This window comes from Labrus mixtus, chromosome 14 (assembly GCF_963584025.1).
Source record: "Labrus mixtus chromosome 14, fLabMix1.1, whole genome shotgun sequence".
Taxonomy (NCBI): domain Eukaryota; kingdom Metazoa; phylum Chordata; class Actinopteri; order Labriformes; family Labridae; genus Labrus; species Labrus mixtus.
In genome coordinates, this window is record NC_083625.1 from 26,551,854 (window position 1) to 26,572,421 (window position 20,568).

At 40.3% G+C, this 20,568-nt stretch overlaps 1 protein-coding gene across 1 annotated transcript in view; it reads left to right on the forward strand.

Moving 5' to 3' along the window:
* The first annotated feature begins 1,117 nt into the window (after positions 1–1,117).
* Positions 1,118–20,568, forward strand: part of igsf9bb (immunoglobulin superfamily, member 9Bb) — a 120,022-nt gene continuing 100,571 nt past the window's right edge. Inside the window, exon 1 of the mRNA XM_061056040.1 lies at positions 1,118–1,352. Within this exon, the coding sequence (XP_060912023.1) occupies positions 1,289–1,352 (64 nt within the window). The 5' untranslated portion in view covers positions 1,118–1,288. The remainder of the gene's footprint in view (positions 1,353–20,568) is intronic.

A 20,568-nucleotide genomic window follows, 5' to 3' on the forward strand; every position in this document is an offset into this window, starting at 1 on the left:
ACAGGTGTTGGGAACTTGATATTCTGTCCAGATCCTGTTTCTCAACAGTAACACTTAATGTTGTTACATGAAGAAACACGCAGAGCCTGTAGTATGGATGTGCTTGAGGTAGCATGTGTGAGGTTTTATTCACATTTTCTCTTTTTTTCTTTCTTATTAGGCTATTTGTTCAGTCTTTTTTTCCATTGAATTTTTTCCATTCTATGTATCTTTATTTAATCCTGCTGGGTTTACCTTCCTATCATATGTTAAGCATTACTTATTTATTATCCCACAACCTGCACCCCACCACCACCACATGATAATAGTAAAAATACTTAAAAATGGCAGTAGTAGAAGTAGTATAGGTGCCATCTGTTGGATTTCTATCTATGCATAACTGATTTCCTGTATCGCGATTCACCGCCATCACCTGCTACAAACAACTTTCATGATTTACTTTTTTACTCGTTTTGTGGCACAGTTTATTTTAGTAGGCTATACTTTCGCTTTTTTTCGGACTTAAAATGATAAGTGACTTTGGATGTAATTAATTATAATTTGTTTTATATAGCACCTTTAAAAACATCGGTGTACAAAGTGCTTTGACATGCACGCGAAAGCAACATAAAAACCACACATAGGACCCTAAAAACAACAAAATACTTAACCAATGTAATTAAACTAAACATCACAAGAACATCTGAAGAACCCATCATAAGAACCTAGCAACATGAAATGAGACCAGGAGGACCAGGGTAATTAAGACTTTTGCTAGCGATGATAGGCAATGTCATTTTTGTGATCATAACAAACGTGTTTTATCTATAAACACATACAGATATATTATTCAAATCAGTCTGTCATGACTAAAAAAATAAGGATTCAGAGTGCTGGATTTTCCAAATGAGGAGTCATAATGAGGAGTTTGAAAGTCCGAGTATTCCCTGAATGCAACATTCCAGCTGAGAAACCGACAGCGCAGGTAACCAATCAGGGGCCGACTTTTTCACACGCCCATCAATGGAACAAGTGCGGAGGCGGGGCCGCGCTTATCTAAAAAAGGTTGGTGCTTGGTTTCATTGCGTCGTCTGCTCTCGTCCCATTGGCGCAGGTGATCCGTCTCAGGATGCGCGAGGAGAGCGGAGGAGAGGGGAAGAGAGAGGGGAAAGCGCCGATGGAAAAGTGTCCAGGGCTCGGTTAACGAGAGAATAGGATACCGGCCCGTTGCAGCTTGTCCTGATGAAGGATTCACCGAAAGGGGCACTTTGAGATATGATGAGGTTTATTTCTGGTCGGCGATAGTACTATGATTTGGTATGTGGCCACTTTGATAGCAAGTGTATTCAGCACCCGAGGAACGGCCGCTCAAGGTGAGTCGAAGTGCAGAATCTCCATCCACCTTTTGCTCAAGTTTAAACTCTGCTTTCTTCATTTACAAAGCATTTTTTCCTGCTTGTTTTTAAGCTTACTTTGCTTGTATGTTGAAAATGTCACACTTTACGTCATGAAGTTCATGCGTGTGCTCATCACCGCACCTGAGTGGAGGCGGGCCGGCCGGCAAATGACGAGGGAAGCGGACCGGTCCTCCTTTAAATGAATGATAACTGAGCTATAACACTGAGAATATGAACTGCTTTAAGGTGAAACCTGTTTAAAGAATTCTTATTCCCTCTGTAATGCATCATGATGATTCGTGCTTTGCACTGATAGATGGCACTATTGGAGTTGTGACGTTTTTAGCCTCAGAGTGATAGATTTTGCCGCCTATTTGTGGTGACATATTCCTCCCTGGATGTGTGAGTTTGCTTTTAGGAGCTCTAGCAACATTTTGTGGGCAGCTGCTGTTCTGCAGCAACCGGCTTCAGCGAGCTGCACGCCGGCTGCCAGCAGCCAGTCGTGAAATGTGGAGGCAAATGTGATTAGTATGGTGCGCTGGTGTAGATGTCATTAAAATGCTATGAGTGGATTAACCTCCTCCTGGGGAGCTGTTCCTGCTGATGCTGAGTCATACCAACTCTGTCCGCTAGAGGGAGCGCTGTCTGAGCGTGGAGTGCATTAAGGTGCATTTAAGGAGTTCTCAGGGGGCTTGCTGGACGTGTGTTCTTGTGATTTCTTTTTTTTTTGGGGGGGGGGGGACTTTTTTTTTTTTTGCCGGAAAAGAGCTTAAAGTTAGTGACAAGATGCCTAGATGAGAGATCATTCAAGCAGCCACCTGCAGCTGACCTCAGTCTCTAGGGATGAGAGAAAAACTCAACTCTTCTCAGGAGAATTACAAAGTGGAGATGTTAAGATAAACTGACAGGTTTCTTACATAAAACATACAATCAGAATTGGTTCCAAATCATAACGGGTGCAATTTGGTTCTTTTTTTAATATCCCCAAATTTCTGAAAATAGAAAACTGTGTCTCCTGTGATATAAAAAGTATCTATATCTTGTTCTATATCTGTCTATGTCTGTAGATCAATGTAAAATAGAAATAAACTGATGGCATCCATGACTAACATTACTTGGTTGCAGATGTTGAAGATGATGTGAGGGAGTACTTTGTTTCCAAAAATCATACTGAAATATTAATTTAGCTTCTTTTGGCTGACCAACAGTACAAACCTCATGGGTTCAGATTACTTAAAAACTATAAAGTATTTACACCATAGTGGATCAAACCACTTAATGTTTTACTGATTATGAAAAAAAAAAATCTCATTGAAATTTAAACGTGTTAACTTCTTTTAAAGTTGGTTTAAAGGCCATGCTGCAGTCAAGTAGTTTGGCAGTCTGTCAGATGTGTATAGTGTGCACGTGAGCCCGTCTCACATCAATGACAAAGGGACACAAAGTGAGCAAGCTTGACTGCAGCAGTGTTGCACTTGACTCTTAAAGTAAAAGCTACTTGTACCCCCTTTTCTTCTTTCCCTCCTCCCCAAACGTTTTCACAAGAGAGGAGAGGTAGACAGAGGAAACTGGGACAGCGTCTGAGTTTCAGCATCACTGATTAGACGATGAAGAAAGGAGTTTGATGATACAAACAAGCTTTTTATCAGCGTGTTAAACTTCTGACACTGAATCTCACAGATTTATATGCGTGTATTTGTGTTGACTCTTTGTGGCATGATGTGACTGGGTTTGCGGTTATGTAATGTTGTGCCTAAAGAGGATACGCAGAGGCATCGTCTGCCAGAGGAAGAGACTTAGGGAGATGTTTTTAAGCGGCTTCCCTTGTCTCCTCCGTGGTCGGGGCTGCAGGACACTTGGCTGCAACGACTTTGACTTGACTTGTTTGGGTTCTGTAGAGACGGTCCTCTCTGTCAGCATTACTGGTTATGCAGCTGGTCCTTGTCTGTGCTTTAACACAAAGACAGAGCTCAGCAGCTCACACACACACACACACACACACACACACAGACACACACACAGATGAACACACCAGCAGACAGGAGCTGTGCAGGGCAGCATCCTTCTGGCTGAGTGCTGCTGTCTCCAGCTGGCAGCTGGCAAACGCTTCCACTTTTGCCAGTGATAACCCTGGACCTGAGCCAGACTACCTCTCTTCCTTTCTGTTCTCCGGTTTCCTCTTGTCCTCACCTTGTTTCACCACTCCCTCCCTCTCTCCTCTCACTTTTCCTATCTGACTCAGGCCCTCGCCTGCCCTCCCTTCTCCTCCCCTCCTCTTCTTCCCGTCTACGTCCTGTCGTCTTCCTCTTCCGTACACTCCGATGAACTCGTCTCCCTCCAGGTTTCAAGTGCCCTCTCTCAGCACTGGGGGAAGGGAAGATGGTGGGTTGTGTTAATGGATGCTCGGGGCGGCTCCACAGCAACCGTCTGCTGCACGACGCAGACACACCCACCTGTTGCCCCTACCCACGCACACACACACTCTACACACACACACATGTCACCACAGAAAGAATCCCCTCAGGGAGCAGTGTGTCTTTAACCAGGATCTGAACATATGCCCACTAACAGGCTGTCTGCCTCAGACTGAGTTGGACTAATTATGACTAAGCTGTGAGATAAATTCCACTCGGTTTGCTTGATAAATACATATGCCACAAGTGAACATGCCAACAGGAGGGAGGAGTGTGTGTGTGTGTGTGTGTTTGTGATGGAGATGATGTCTAACTATAGAGGATAGAAACAAAGACAAATGTGAAGACAAATTGATTTTAAAGTTTTAACATTTAAATATTTTACATTTCTTGACTCAGGGGCTCTCATATCTTTCCTGTTTGCATTTCAATGTGTTCGTTGTTGTAAAAATAATTGTCACAGTATAAAATTTGAAATCTCTCAGTCAGAGGATCATGCCAATAATGACAGGTGACAGTTTATTAATCAAACTTTGGAATATATTTCATCAACATTTACTGTAAAATGTGGTGCATAAGGCACACGTTCAATACTTATATTTTCATCTAAAAAGTGATCTGTGACTTGTATACCAGTGCAACCAATATACCAGTATAAAATGTTGAGTTATGGTGCAGCTGCCACCATCACGTACTGCAATGGACCTGATATGATTGAAAATTCACCCCCGTTCATTGTGTATTGCAAGCGCCCGCTCTGCTGTGCAAATGTTGCTGGATAGATAGTGACAAGGACTAGGCAGGTAGCACAACTTGTCTCTCTAAAGAGGTCATTTGATTCATGCTTTTAAAGAAAATGTTGGTATACTGTAAAGTTAATAAGCCTTGTGGAGTGTTGGTTTGTTCAAAAGGACTCCTTAATTAAAATCAACAAGTGACCAGAGAAGGTGGGCAGTGCAGCTTTAGGCAAATATTGCTGAAAGGCTCTGTGGGTTTGAACTTCTCAACCTTTAATGTTACAGATAGCCTGAGGGCTTAACTGCTTTAACGGTAGCTAGCAGGTGTGCAAACTCAACTTGGGGAGCTGTGCAGCTGCACAGAAACTGCAAGTGGTGGACTGTGATTAACACCAAGGATATCATCAACCCTTTCCCTTCTGGGCGACCCCTAAAAACTAAAGCTGACTTTTCTGGATTTGAAGGTTTCACTTTAAAAACCACTCTTTATGGTTCACATGTCATTTTACTGGGAGCTGTATTACTCACAGATATTTCCTCTTTTAAAGCAAACAGACCCAATGAAGTCTATGCCAAGGGGGCTGCTAGCTGATTTGCTCCTTATCAGTCAAATTGACGCCATGTTCCAATTTGTCATCATTGAGGGAAGGACTTAACTTTCACTGTCGCCTACGAGTCCCTTGGTTTAAGTTTTTATTTCCGTCCCTTACAGAAGACATGTTCTTTCTTCAGCAGCAGCTCAAACTGCTTTGCTGTTAGAACTGGCTGGAACTTAATTAGCAAGCCAAAATCTGCACTGGCTAGTTTGTGCTTATCACAATATCTGTCTAGTGATAAGCTGTTTGTTCCAAACATATAGAGGAGAAATGTCCTAAGGTTATTTTTAGCAACATAAATGTATTGCCAAGTAGAAGGAAACTCTTGCCCTTCAGCCACTCCACTGAGGAGGAGGTCTCAGAGAAGGACTTAAGACATACAAAAGATGATTCAGTGGATAACTTCTTCAAGACAGGAACCAAACTTTTGACTATGAGGAAGACGCATTGCTCTGCACCTTTTGTTAAATTTGCCTTAAGTGATTCGGGTGCTCCAGTATTTTCTTTGGTTCCTGTCTTGAGGAAGGTACACTGAATTATTTTTTATAAATGTTTTGCCATTATAGAGACTGTTTTATTGCCAGGCCAAACTAAACTGCAGTTGAAATGTAACCCATACTGTGTGCATTGTCAATTGTGTGATGGGATTAAGCCTGATTTACCAGAAAGTGAGAAGGAGTTAAGCTAAACGTGTTGAGCATGTGTCCAGTCTCTTTTAGTTTCCTCAAAGAAGAAGTGAAACAAAGTGACTGAATTACATGTCACTATGTGTGTACAATAGTTTTAATTCAAAGTACAGTTGGTCTGTGTATCTCCCTTTAAGAATCTGTCTTTCTTTAAGTGAAATGAGATTCATGTCGAGCTCTGAATCCCAGAAAACTTTACAACATTTCAGTGATGCGCTCTCTGAAGTCAGAGTATTTGTGTATTTTTGGGTAAACTGTGTGTTTAACTGTCAGGGAGCTCTGGTGCCTAATTAATTTTATTCCCAGAATCCTTCCTGGTATCCCTGGTTTTTTTGATGATCCCTGCAGTATGATTGCTTAATGAGGGTTTTTTCCTATAAGTGGGTGGCTGCTTGGCAAAAACAAAAGCTGCTGACAAAGAAAACAGACTCATGTCTCATTCACAGCGTGGACTCAGAGCCTGTGGGTGCTCAGCTTTTTTTATTCTCACTGGAGGACTTGTGTGTTTAGTGTTTCTGTGTGGCTGTTAATGCTTCAGTCAGGCCTTTCATTGATCTGATACCGATCGCTGATGGTAATGACTACATATATTCAACATATTCATTGCCAGAATCTCAGCTGTTCAAAAGTGTATGCCTCCTCTCCTCTGGACTTTGCCAGTTTTTTCGAGCTCACAGGACTTCCAAAGGCTCATTTTCCTTTTTCTGGAGTGTGGATGTTCTTTATCGCTCAGTCTCTGAGACGTCTATGACCAGAGTTTAAATGTGAATCAGAGGGAGACATCCTCCACTGAGCTCTGTGGCTTCAGATAAAGTGTCTCTCTAAATCCAACATCCCACTTCCTGGATTGAGGTCACACACACTGTTAAAATCAGAGCACGCATCTCAGCTTAAAGCCTCTCTCACACTGAGCCAAAAAAAAGAAGAAAACTGAACTTTTTTAAATTAGACGTTGTGGGTTGTTACTCATGGACTCAGTGCTTTGAACTTCATGTAAAGATACATTTTCTTTTTAAAGTTCAATGATGTGTTATACTTCAAATAAGGGATGCACTGATTGTGAAATTCAGAGCCCATGCAGATGTTTATTGCTAATACTGATCAGTGTTTCCCCTAGGTTGGAGTTGTAGCAGCTGATCAGAAGTGGATCATTTTTTTAGTTGCGTGCAATTTAGAAAAATAATGTAAAAAAAAGAATTATCCACATTTATTGGACAAAATAATGAACCAACAACCACCCTATTGTCATAACCTGGCTCGTAGGTAATGACAGAAGACAGGAGGAGTCAGAAATGTAAAAAGAAAATGAATAATGTATTTAAAAACGATGGTCACATTTGATTCCGTAGCACAAATTAATATAATGTTAGTTTCTAAGGAGACAAGCTGGAGCCAAGCAGCGGTGGTCATATTTCAGCCGCGGTGCACATCCGCTGCTCGATGCATTTAAGGGAAACACTGCTGAAACCATCGTAATTGTCATTACTTCTCTGTAATTCATCATGTTTGTTTTCAGATTCCAACTGAATAACGCTTTTAAAGCCTGATTGGAAATCGTTACGTTCTTAAGGTATAAAACTGCAAATTCCAGTTATTTACCTGTTCAATGCATCAGAGCCACCAGGTGTTTTAGGTGAAGGTTAAAATAAATACTAGAGCAGAGCTTTCATTGGAATGAATCGGACCCTTTTTCCAGTTCTAGGCAGATCTCTATGTGAGTCCATGCATTGGACGTTTGGATGTTTGTAACAATTAAGCCTTCCATCCAGCTGAGCGTAATGTAAAGTAGCACCAATGTTGCTTCGGCCCAAATGGGACACTTAATAAAAGTCACCAACCTTTAGATGTCAATCATGCTAGTATTTGGGCCGAGGAGCCGCTGACCGGCTGTGCTGTCAGCCCTCAAGCTCCCAGCAGTCTCCATTTAGGTCCAGTGGATTGGTGTGTTAGGATTGCTCAGCTGGATGGACTGGTGGAAAAAGAAAATGTTGGCAAGAGATGCTTCATGTGTAGTTTTAGACTGGTGCAGTTCCTTTTCAATTATACATGAGCAGTCCACAGAGTGTTGGTGTTTTCATAAGGTCAGCGTGTTTCCACATAGTGTAGTTAACCCAGATATACACCTGACTCATGTCTGGATATTTCTGAGTTCAGTACTCTGTGCAACAGGTTGTGTGCTGGGTGGGATGGATCTGCCGCCATGTTTTCTGACTCTTGATATATATATGTTATATGACAATCTTACTATTAATTAATGTAGCATAAATCAAATAAACCCGATGTAGAAATACTATAGAGTATGTAACGACTTCCTAAAAAGTTGCATGCACGTTTCATATGTTTTTTTTGTGAAGCCCTGCCTCTCCAACCATTACCCTCAATTCACACATACTCCGATCACGCCGCGGTCTGTCAGCGCCACAGTTTTGCTCCATCGGACGGTGCGCGCCCATTCACACTGGATCCAGGCATTTAAAAGCATCTTAAAATGCTCCAGGGAACGACAGTAAGTTAAGACAATTAGGGTAGGCACTGAAAAATCATCTGTATTCAGAATCAGCATCAGAAATACTTTATTAATCCCGGAGGGAAATTCGGTATTGCAGTTTTAAAGTCCACCAGAGCAAGTAGTTGCAAGTTTCCTCAAACTGTCCATAAAGAAAAAAATAAGCTAGCTCAGGCATAAATGAGTGATCTGTTCATCATTCACAGATGTGTGAGGATTGTCAGTCAGCAGCTTTGAGTGCTGCTCCTCTTCTGCAACATCACTCAGTGTCCCGGTGCTGTCGCTTAATTTTTGTTGCGGGGGAAGACTGCTTATCTGTTATTGCCTTCCTGTGTTACTTCAATGATATCACTGCTGAAAGACACAGGGAGACATAGATACAGACACTATCTATCGGGCTCACATAATGACAGCTGCTGTTTTATTTGAAACTCACTCCCTAACTCGTCTGACTCCCTCACAGCCACTCCTTCAGATTTGAGAGATTTTACTTCAATAGATAGTGTTAGTTAGAGAGGAGTGTGTGTATGGTATACTGATCATGATGAATTATTGGACTTGAAGCAGCTCTTCAGGAAGGTATTGCTCTCTGGTATTTGTTCTGAATATATTGTACCCGTGTCCTTTAGCTGAGTCATCTAAAAAGCCTTGCAGCCAGTAATTGCTGAAGCTCTTCTGCTGCAGTCAGGGAGCACAGAGTGGGCACATCATCAAAAAATGACCTGGCTGTATTGACGACTTGTACTGCCACTGTGGAGTTTAAATTGGAGAGTATTGGAGATCCTATTTTAGTTTAATTCCTTTGATCAGCACTGAGGTACGAGTCAATGTAAAGTCATATTTCACTTTCACTTTGACAGGAAATTTTACTGAGACGTTTTCTCAGTTGAGCTCGGACAGAAAAAAAATCACATCTTTTGACTCTTGCTTAATAATAATAAATGTATTTATAAAGCGCTTTAAATCAAAGTGCTGCACAAAGCAATACAGTTTAAAAAAAAAAAACATTACAAAAACTAAAAACAATTAAAAACACACTTAGACTCTCAGGAAAAACATACAGAGAAATCATGACTCATACTCAACAGTAAACAGATGGGTCTTTAACTTTGCTTTAAAAACCTCAACAGAACAAGCCTGAGCAGGAAGAGCTGCGTGTAAAAGAGCTTGATGAAGCTTATCAATATTTGCATGCCATTTTTAATTCAGTCATTGACATGGATCAGTTGCATGCATTGTCTATTTTCTCCAATGATGCTAAACAGCCCATCACATCTGTGCATTCCACTACAGTCTTTGAGTGAGATAGACACACAGGACAGAGGAGTTTGCTGCTAACTTTGCTAGTTTAAAGTTTAAATTACCAGTTTCTTTCTTGACGTTGTCAGAAGGGGTAGTTTGTTATGTTGTGAAGTGAAATCATTTAGTTTTTACGTGTATATCCTGTAGTTTATCGTCCTCATTAGCAAAGCTTTCGCAGCTGTGTGGGGCTCATAGTAGCACATATGGACGGGCAGATGTACACTGTCCCTGATGGGCTGAGGAAGCTTTACTCTGATCAGTGAGGAGGGAGGGACTGTGAAGAACCCAGCTCGGGTGCAGGAGGAAATTTAACGAAGCTTCATGCTGATTTGAAGGCCTTTAAATACCCCAAGGATGGCGATATAGCAAGTTGAACATGCTGATCTCTGCTCAGTAAAAACAGATGTGGATAGAGAGTCTGCAGAGATCATTCAGCCATTCAGACATTGTGTGGTAGATCTGGGACCTCACTCATAAAGCTTGTTATAACCATTTGCATTTAAACTTTACTTCTATGACATTGGAATAAACCTTTTGAAGTGATCCTGACTTTGCTTTTAGATAATGGTAACACATTCTGCCACCAGCTTCTGCCTGCAGTCAGACTGAACCAAAGTGCCCAGCAGGAAGACTTTCCCCTGACTTGACAGAGTCCTTCTGATAGCTCAGAGCTTCCTGTCTCCACAGAGCGGAGCTTCTTTGATGCTCACCCACTGCCAGCTCTACAGACACGGACACGTGTAAACTGGCTCTGTCAGGCAGAGGAAGCAGTTAGATGGATGACTGGGTAGGCAGAGCACTGAGCCCCACTCGCAGTCAGCAGTGTGAACAAAGTGACATGTATACAATGTGGAGGTTTTTCTCCTTAAATGAGTCAGGGCATGTTTTGAATCAAGCACATCCAAATACCCCCTGAACACTTTACTTTGGAACGATACGATTGGAGCGGTGTGATTTTAAGTTATGTCTTCCTTTAAATAAAACTCAAAATCCATTCAAAATAACAGTATTTATCAGTTTGGAACTACATTGGTTTAAAAGTTTTAGTAAAAGGAGATGACTGCTACAGAGACTGCGATTTATTTTACCCTATAAGCATAGAACTGTGGCTCTGTCTATTGTGTCAGGACTGTAAAACTGCCTTAGCACCATTAAAAATGGCATATCTGCAAAACAAAAAAAATGTACAGAGCTCAAATAAAATAAGATTTCTGTACTTGTAATTTTTAGAGTCATGAAACATTTGAAAATACTGCAGGAAATGTATTACAGAGTTTTAAAGGCTCCAGTGTAAAGTGCCCCTGGAGAATAAGTAAAGGTGCTTCAAAGTGTCCACATATAAACAATAAATATAGTTGAATACCTCTGCTAGCTCAGACATGAATGAGTCTGATCGACTCATGGTTCATAGATGTGAGTAGTAACAAACATCTTAGTAGCCTTTGTGTTCTGAATGCTCTCTATCCTCTCTCTCTCTCCGTCCCTCTCTCCTCCTCCTCCTCCATCCCGAGCCGGCTGACTTCCTCCTCGTCTCGTTTTACAGCCCGGCCTACTGATGCAGCACAGTCAGCTTCCTCCACGCACACTTCTCCAGACCCATTAAACATTCATCGGATCAGGCCATAAGATATCTCGCCATAGCCTCCACTGTGCTACAGCTATAAATCCAAACCAAGATCTGAGACGCACACACTATAACCCTGATGCTGCAAAACAAGAGGCAAATTTAACAGACATGAATGCATACAGGACCCTTTTAGAGAAGCAGTGGGAAACAAATGCAATAGACATAGTGAGGTATTATGTTTGTTTCTAGCCTTGGTTGCCCAGCATATGATATATGAGCCCTCTGCTTCTGTGTGGCAGCAGTGCTAGAGTACATGAATGAAACAACCTGCAGCCTGTACCACAGATGAATGAATGTTTTTGTAAGCAGCAATTAGATGTAAAATATTTAGAGCAGCTAATGATAGACAGGATGTTTCCTTTTTTCCTTTTTACTTTACTGTACAAACAGAGGACATGTAAGGAAACACAAGTCAAACCAAAAGATCTTTCATGTCACAACTTTTAAGGCAAGAAATGTTCTTAAAATGAACATTGAATGGAAAGAAAAAAGTAAAATAATATAAATCTTAAGCAAAATAAATAAATCTTGAAGTACTTACTTATTGGCATTTAAATTTTGGAAATTTAAAACTACTTGAAAATCCCGTAATGCATGGTAAGAAGGAGTTAATACGTGTTTACGGCTTGAAGTAGCTGAAACATCTCAAACAAAAATCTGTACATGTGCAGTTGTTTCAGGTCATTGACCATTGCAGCATCCTTGACACTGCAGCATCCTTAACAGGTGAGGAAGATGTATCAGCCTGCTTACCTCTGTGCGTTGTTTCAAGGTGTCAGGTAACAACTTACTTATCCTATCGCTGACATGAACTGTTCTTAATCCTTACATCAAAAGGTCACTCTTGTCTCGCTGAGGAACCGTAGTCACATCTGTCATCGAAGAGGAGCGCTGGTCATCCATGCAAACATAGAACATTAACAGACTAACTTAGAGAGAACAGGGGAAGAACAGTGTGTGGTTTAATATGAATTGACGGAGAAGAGTTTTGAAAATAGAAGAAAACTGTCTGTTTGTGCTGTGAGTGCGATGTTGATACGATGTGTGCAGGGAATAGCTGTCATGTCTAAATAGAGACATATTAGAAGAGCTGGGATTGTGTCTCCTCCAGCAGCAGGTAAAATGTGCTTACTGTGAAGATTGGATGACAGCATTTTGCAAACAATACAAGATTTGTGCCCTACATATCTGCCATGAATCCTGGAATCTCATCAGTGAATGCTGTGCAGTATCTGCTCCAGACTTCCATTCACATCTTTGTGCATTAATCTGCAGGGTGGATAATAGCCACTTTGATAGAAAGAAAAGGTAACGATGGAAGAAAGTAAAGGAAGTCATTCTTTCCTTCTTGCCATTTGAAATCGGTACCATCCTGTGCTGTGGTTTGATGGTGGTGTGAGCTGATGCTGTGACCTTGTCAGTGCAATGACAGACACACATTACTGCCTGATAAGCAGCTGCACATGTTAGCGTGACTGCACCCACATGCAGGCTTGAAGAAGCAGGGTGGCACCTCAACCTTTTCCTCAGTCAAATCTGGATCAGACATTTGTTTATTGATTGGCAAACACTAGTCCCCTCTGAAGAGGTGGACGGTGACTAATCAGAGTCATAGCTGGTGATGACTGGTGAGATTTATTCAACAAAGTGTTCCCTCTGGTTTCTATTATATGTCAAATCCTCACCTCACCGGCTGGATCTTCTGGATTGTTTAACTGTCTACTCTGAAGGACGCTGCTGCTAAAGTGAAGCTTTTAAAGAGAGAAGTTAGAGTATAATAGTTGGTGTTATGAAACGCTTTATGTAATTTCTGTCATTTCTTTTGCTTAAAAATCTGCATTTGTGTACAAACCCTGTGTACCACAGGAAAACAGTTTGAAAGTATTCCTTTGAGCCATTATGTGTTCTTTTTTATTGTGCTGTAGTGTGGTGCAAATTATAAGTGCTAACATTTTAGTAAGATCTGTCATATTTTACTGAGTTGGAGTCCTTTTTAGTTAAAGAAGTAGAAGAAGTAGAGTCAGCTTTATTCAGTAACTAGAACATTTAGGAGCTCTGCTAGCAGGTTAGCGTGAAAAAAACACCCTCAAAAGATGCAAAACATTTAAAATGATGCACTGCTAAAAAGCATTCATCTTACCTTTGTGGGACTTCTGTTTAAAACTAAGATGGTTTATATTAAGGTCATACTTCTTACTTAACTAAAGAGCTTAGTTGTATTGTAGTATGTGTGTGTGTGTGTGTGTGTGTGTGTGTGTGTGTGTGTGTGTGTGTGTGTGTGTGTGTGTGTGTGTGTGTGTGTGTGTGTGTGTGTGTGTGTGTGTGTGTGTGTGTGTACAATGACTACTCAAAAGTGTAGTATTGCGTATATGTGGTATTTAAATGTACAGTCTCATGTTCCATTCTTGTACGCCTTTATTGTGGTAGTAAACATCAGCATGCACAGCCTTCATGTCCTGATTTGTCATGTTTTTAGGCTTCAGGTGTGCGACTTTGTTTACTCAGACCAAAGTGAAATATAGGATAATGACACCGTAACATGAGTTAGTTGAATTACCTGCAGCCAGAGCAAACAATCGCTGAGTGCACCACGCTTCTTTACAAATTCAAAGAAGCATACTTGTCTATTTGCTGTGTGTTTAATTTAAACTAAACTTCATCTAAAAAAATCATCTTACTCATCTGAATATATATATATATATATATATAGAAAATCTTAAGGGTGTTTGTGTGTGCCTCTGTGTGTTTGTGTGTGCCTCTGTGAGTTTGTGTACAATGACTGGAGGAAGTAGTGACATGTTGTCCACAGACACTGACACCTACTTCCTGTAAGTGTAATGTCTACTGCACACACGGTCGGCTACATGCTGCATTTTAGGAAAAGAGAAGAGAATGCCTTGAAACTTTGAAAAAGCTTAGACGGGAAGTTCTGCTGATCTGTATTCACATCCACATCCTGTTTAGTGAAGGATTTGATCAAAGCTTACATCGGGCCTTAAAGTAATCTTCAGAAGCAGCCAGAAAGAACAGCCAGTGGTTTTGGCTGAAGAGAGATGACACCAGCTGGGTCCTGAAGAAAAATCCATCCGAGTCAAGATAAGTAACAGAACAGAGAGATTCTGAGGAGTGTACAAGCATTATGTCCACGGCTACTTACTGTAAGTCTACTGATATAGGTGTGTAAAGTTACCTGTTCATGTGTCTAAGGTTGAGAAGAAGAGAACCAGGGATGGTACTGAGCATGAACTTTGTATATCTGAAGAGCTGAACTTCTTATTAATCAATTGAGGAAAAACCTTCAAATGTTCACCTGGTATCAAGAATCACTGATTACATCATGTTGGTCAAAGGCCAATGTGATCTCTCAAATAATACATTCACCATCATTAAGAAATCCATTTGCTAGTTATTGTAATGACACACAATTGTCTAATAAGAGAATGATTTGATGACATGTCGTCTTCACTTTGACGTCATCATGTCTGGGTGAAACACATTACTCGCACACCTGACATCTATAGTATGACATCCAGAGGAAATGTATCTTTTAAATTTGAACTAAAGGTCCACTTTGACGCGAAGGTGAACTCATTTGATTTCGGTGGTTAAAGGTTAAGATCCAACTCTCACAAGCTTCACATCCCAGCAAGGCCTGGAGGGAACTTTATTCGATTTTTATTTTTCAGTTTGACCAAAAGAACAATGTTTCCCATGATTGATTAGTGGACAATCCCCCCACTCTCTACTTCTCTTGTTCCTGTTTGTAATTTGTCAGAAAGATCTGCAGAGACACAGACAGATGTTCTCTTGTGTAATGTCCTTCCTGTAAATAGTTGTTGTCCTGTTTAATGTATAGCTTCTTACTCTGCTGTTTTGTTTTTAGGGTAGTGTATTCTTTCAAAAATGAACATAGTAAAAATATATCCCCTGTTCGAGCCACACTTACACCGTCCTTCTGGGGGAAACAGTGATGGTTGTAAACTGCAGATTAACTGGTTGATAGAGGCTATAAACTGTAGTGGTTTTTGTAGTTAACAGTTCTAAACACTTTAATTTAATACTCACAAAGTCTCCTCATTTTATGATGAGCTTTAGTTTGGAAATAAGAGTAATATTAGCTACAAGCTGAGAATCCTCGGCACATTAAATATGCAGGTGAAATGATCTCTTATTTGACCAGACGTTTGCTCAATTAAAAAGTCTTCCTTAAACTCAACACTGGACATAAAACCATTTTTCATAGCATAATTTTCTGATTTCATAAACTCTGTCCTAAAATTACAACTCTTAAAACTAGGCTGCATTTGAACTTATGCAAAGCAGGTACAACCCAGTCCTGTTCCTGAACAAGTTAGTATTACTTACCATGGTCAGCCCTCATCAGTGAAGTGTGTGTGTGTGTGTGTGTGTGTGTGTGATTTGTGGGGCAATCAGGAGTAGAAAAAGAGAGCTTCAGCAGTGTACAGCAGAAAGATATACAATGTCAAATTTATCATTTAGAGTCATTGAGATGACTTGAGACGTTAAAGATGCACAGGGGTGGGCTATCAAAGACAGAAGAAAATAGCTTGTATTCATAAAGGATCAAGGATTAAAGTCCTAAATGTATTCAAGGTCCACACAAAGAAACATAAGCAGCATCAATATACATGTTACATAAGAAAAACAATTTCATAAAGATATTACAATACACTACTAATGTATGTATCACTCTTATAATAAGCACGTGTATTTGGAGACATATTTGACTTAAGTTTGCAGTACAGAAGATTTTTTGTGGGTATAATATAAATGACAGCAGATTCATCAAACCAGTGAAACCATATTCACTTTTGGAATATAGTTTGAGTGATATTGTGTTTGGCTGATCAAAGAAATAACTAACACACACCAGCCGATCATTGTTAACCATGTTTTGTAATCATTATGAGGTCTGTGCTCATGTGTGCTTGAAGTTGCCCTGGAATGGCCAGCAGGGTTTTGAATCCTGCATGAATTCATGAACTATAGGGAGGGACATGGTGCAGATATTGATTGTCTTTAATAGTAACCTATAGCACTTAATGGCAGAAGATACATGACAAACACAGTGAGGAACACTGGCTTGTAGGTCCTGTGTGTAATTTGACACTTTTGTGTTGTTTGAAACCAAAACCATTTTCTCATTTTCATGATGAATCTACACTGAAAGTCTTTGTGATATCACAACTCGTCACAGAACTGACGACTTTGCATGCAGAGTCTTTGTGTCCCCTGCATGTTCAAATGTACAGGCTTCAGGGAACGCTGCTGCCATCACAGATTTGTTTTTAATGAAATTATAATTACGTCTCTCAATATACCGTCTCTTCCATGGAGACCGGCCTATTTCAATTTAGCTTTCACTTTCTTACTTAACTTTTACAATGATCGGAAATTACAACCGTCCACAAGATCAGCCACTGTGGAGTCGGCCACTATAGGACAGAACAACTCGACAAAGGAGGAATTTTCTCTCCGATTGAACTGTCTCCATTCATCAGCCCGGCATTCAGGATGCCCTTGGCTCAGCGTATACTGCATTATCTTAGGGTGAGCACAGTTTCTGTTTAATTTAGTCAGGTTTTTAGAGGTTTATTCACTCGTTTGTTTTATGTGATGACATTGTGAAAACGTCAGAGTTCAAGGGTTTCATCTACATGTTTAAACTCTGAGGACACTTGGAACAATGCCCCATAGCCGATGTACTCCACCTCAGAAATTAAACTACAGAGAGCTGAGGAAGAGATACTTGGAGACCAAAAGAACTGTGATAAGTGATGTGTGGAGACAGGAAGACTCTTTATAGCACGCATCCAGCAAAACAGTTTTTACTTAAGATCAATGATTGTAAAGACACAGCGGTAGTAGTATGTTACTCACTTACTAGATGTGGTAAATAATAGTTAGCTGGATTTATCACATGGCTGTGTGGAATACTGTACTGTGATTGGCCACTTAGGCACATAAATGGTCTGCTATTCCTCTATAGATCACTGTTGTTTAGAAGAACAAACCGTTTCTAAGAATAGTGGACGGTTGCTAGGGGCGCGGCTTTTATCACAAACTCTGCAGGAGTAAGAGTTTGTTTGCTGTTTGCTGTTTGCTGTGGGAAAAGGGGAAAGCAGTAGATCACAGGAGACACAAAAACTGTATTCTATGACAGAGATATCTACAAAACTGAAGATGGTATGAAGGAAACACATAACAAAACATGCTTTGAGATACGGTGTTGGTTTTTTAGGCTGTTGAATGGAAAAGATGATGTCAGAAAAGTCCATCAGGTGCTGCGCTGATTCAAGTGGATAACAGTTCAAGTGGTAACAGCACATTGTAATGCCATGTCGGTCAAAGATGGTCACGTCCTGAAGCCCAAAGAAAACCCTGCCTCATCATATATTTTGACCCTTAATAAGAGCTTCATTTAAAAAATGACTACCATGCCATATTGAAGACAAACTGCGACAGAGACAGTGAGGTCATTATGAAAAGGTTAACAGACGTGATATACATTAAGTGAGAAAAGGAGATATCAACACAGGAGGTCAAAGCCGCTTTCTGATTGGCTCTACTGTTCAAACAAAAAGGCTCCATCCATTTCTGATTAACCCTCTTTTTAACCCTTCTTTCTCATCTTTACAATGAGCTTAAATCCAGGTATATAACAAATAATTGTAATTTTCTATATTTCATGTCCTCATCCATTTTTTAAACTCCCCTGAGCATTTAATCTCTCCAAATTAGATTCTCTGGGTTTACTCAAATTAATTTCAGCTGCAATAATCCCTCATAAAGCCCTAAATACACCAGAAGTTGGAAATGCAAATGTGTGGTGTGCAGGATTGACTCAATTAGCCATTGGTTTATTTAGCTCTGAGTGGATCACTCCTGCAGACCATCATAATGACTCCCAGTGCCTTTCCAAATCCGTTGGACTCATTTGCTTCAGAGAGTTTTAAAAGGATTTCTTAGTTGCACATTGAATTCCTCCATCCATCATAAGCGACCTCAGTACTGTTACCATCAAGAGAGTTGAGAGTGCGACACAAACCAGCCGACATAAAGAACTGTTCTGTTTTTTTTAGTGCTGTCTTTGTTGAAGAGTTTGTTTTAGTCAACTGATGAATCAAAAGAATGCTCTTAATAAAGGTTTATATGTCGTTAACAGAAGCTCCACCTCCTAAGCTGTTACTTGGGGTTGGCTGTGGCTCAATGGTAGAGTTGGTTGTATCTCAATCAGGTGGTTGGGGGTTCAAGCCCAGCTGTCCACGTGTCAAATTGTCTTTGGGAAAGACACTGAAACCCAAATAATTCCATCGTCATTGACATTGATGTATGAATGTGATTAGTTTATACTCATTTACAAACCATCCTCTGCCTTCAGTTTATGAATGTGTGTATGAATGCATGAATGTGACATGTAGTATAAAAGCGCTGTAAGTGGTCAGAAGATTAGAAAGTCACTACACCAGCATGTAAGTAAGGTCCATTAACTGTTTACCTGAGCTTTAAGTCATATCGTTGCAGCAGATGCAAAGATTTCTTTCCTGAATATTGAGACAAATTTCAATGCTCAACTTTCAGTTATGGACTGAAGACATTACTTTTTTAAATGTTTGTTTCGTTTCTATGAGTAAATTACAGTGGATGTCCTATGCATAGCACTGTCAGTCCTTATATCGTGGTGCAGGTGATGGCAGAAAGCATCAGCTTGACAGAAAACGAGTAGATTCACGGCAAACAAGAGTGTTGATGATTTCAGCCGTAATGTGTGCGGTGCATCTACTCATCTTCTGTCGAGTAAATAACATAATTTACTCAATTCCAACTGATTGATGAAGGCACTCTTCAAGCTCAAGCTGTTTTGGTTTAATTATGGCTTTTGAAATTAAGGTATCAATGGCTGTGATCAAGTTAAAGGCAGGGTTGGTAATTTTCTTCAGATCCACTTTTTAAGATTTTGGTTGAAATTGTCTTTAGGTCCTGAAAGAAATGAATAACTCAAGTGCTCTGAAGGAACAAAGGAACAAAGAAAATCCATCATCTGTATCAGTTGTAAGCCTGTAAAAACTTTGACCAATGTCTGCCTTGAGGTACCAATCTGATGAACCAATCACACCTCCCTGTCTCCCTGCTCGTTCTCTACCCCTTTCGTTCACTAGCCTACACTCAAAGCGCGTCACCGATGACAGAGTTTATACTGTAGACCTTGTGCAGATATTGGACTGATGAAATGCTCAACTTGGTCAACTGAACTATGACAATTTTTCTTGCATTAATACACATTTTCTGTTTTGACATCTGTTGCAGTTTGGTGCACATAGACTTGACTTAGTTGCACTATATTGTCTCAGTCATAAAAACTGAGCATTAATGTTCACCTCCCTGGCTAATGCTATCTGCCAGATGCTGGAATTGTAAATGTCAATGTGGTTTTTTTTATCCATTCATGATCTGTTCCTGTTCTGCAGCAGAATAAACAAATCATTCTGGAAGCGATGAAAAGCTTTCATGACCTGTTCACAGTTTCTTTAAAAGGGAAACAAGTGAAGCAGGCTGTAGATTGTAAATCATGCTGACAGCTGAACAGATGCAGGATTGTTTGTGTACACCACTACAGACAAGAACACATCTCTACGTAGTCAGCCTATAATGTGACAGCATTTATTCTCATTATTTCTTTCTGAACACAATGTACCAGGCTTCACTTGGAAATGCTCCAACAGCAGCTCTCAGAGTTTGATGAGGGCATTCTCACCTTCCTAAACGACTTGTACCGACGGTGCAGATGTGTCAGAGTTTGATTCAATTGCAGCATGGCAGGTGTGAAAGCACCTGCAGGGCTGCAAGAAGAAAACACACAACCTTCATCTGAACAGTGAAGGCTAAACACTCAGTTCATTTACATACAGTTAGATAACGTCGATTTATGCTGTTGTTCTGATTAAAACTGGACTTTTTTTTAATTGAGTTTTGAGACATACAGATATATGTTCGACGGGTTAAACTGGACTTTTAAAATACATGCAAACATATTTTTCCAACTGTAATGATTATAAGTCAAATTTCTCAAAGTTGAAGTCGGACTAACATACTAAGATAATACGGTTGGGCATCGATTTACTCTTATGTTTGTGCCTCATTCAGAACCAAACTGACATAGATGTTCTGCTCATGCTCCATAGTCCCTGCGTTGGCCTTTGACCTGAAGTCCAACAGCTTAAATGCATACCATAGCAGAAGTCGCATAGTCATCTGCCTTTAGATACCACCATAAGCTAGAGGGGTCAGTTGAATTGAATTTGT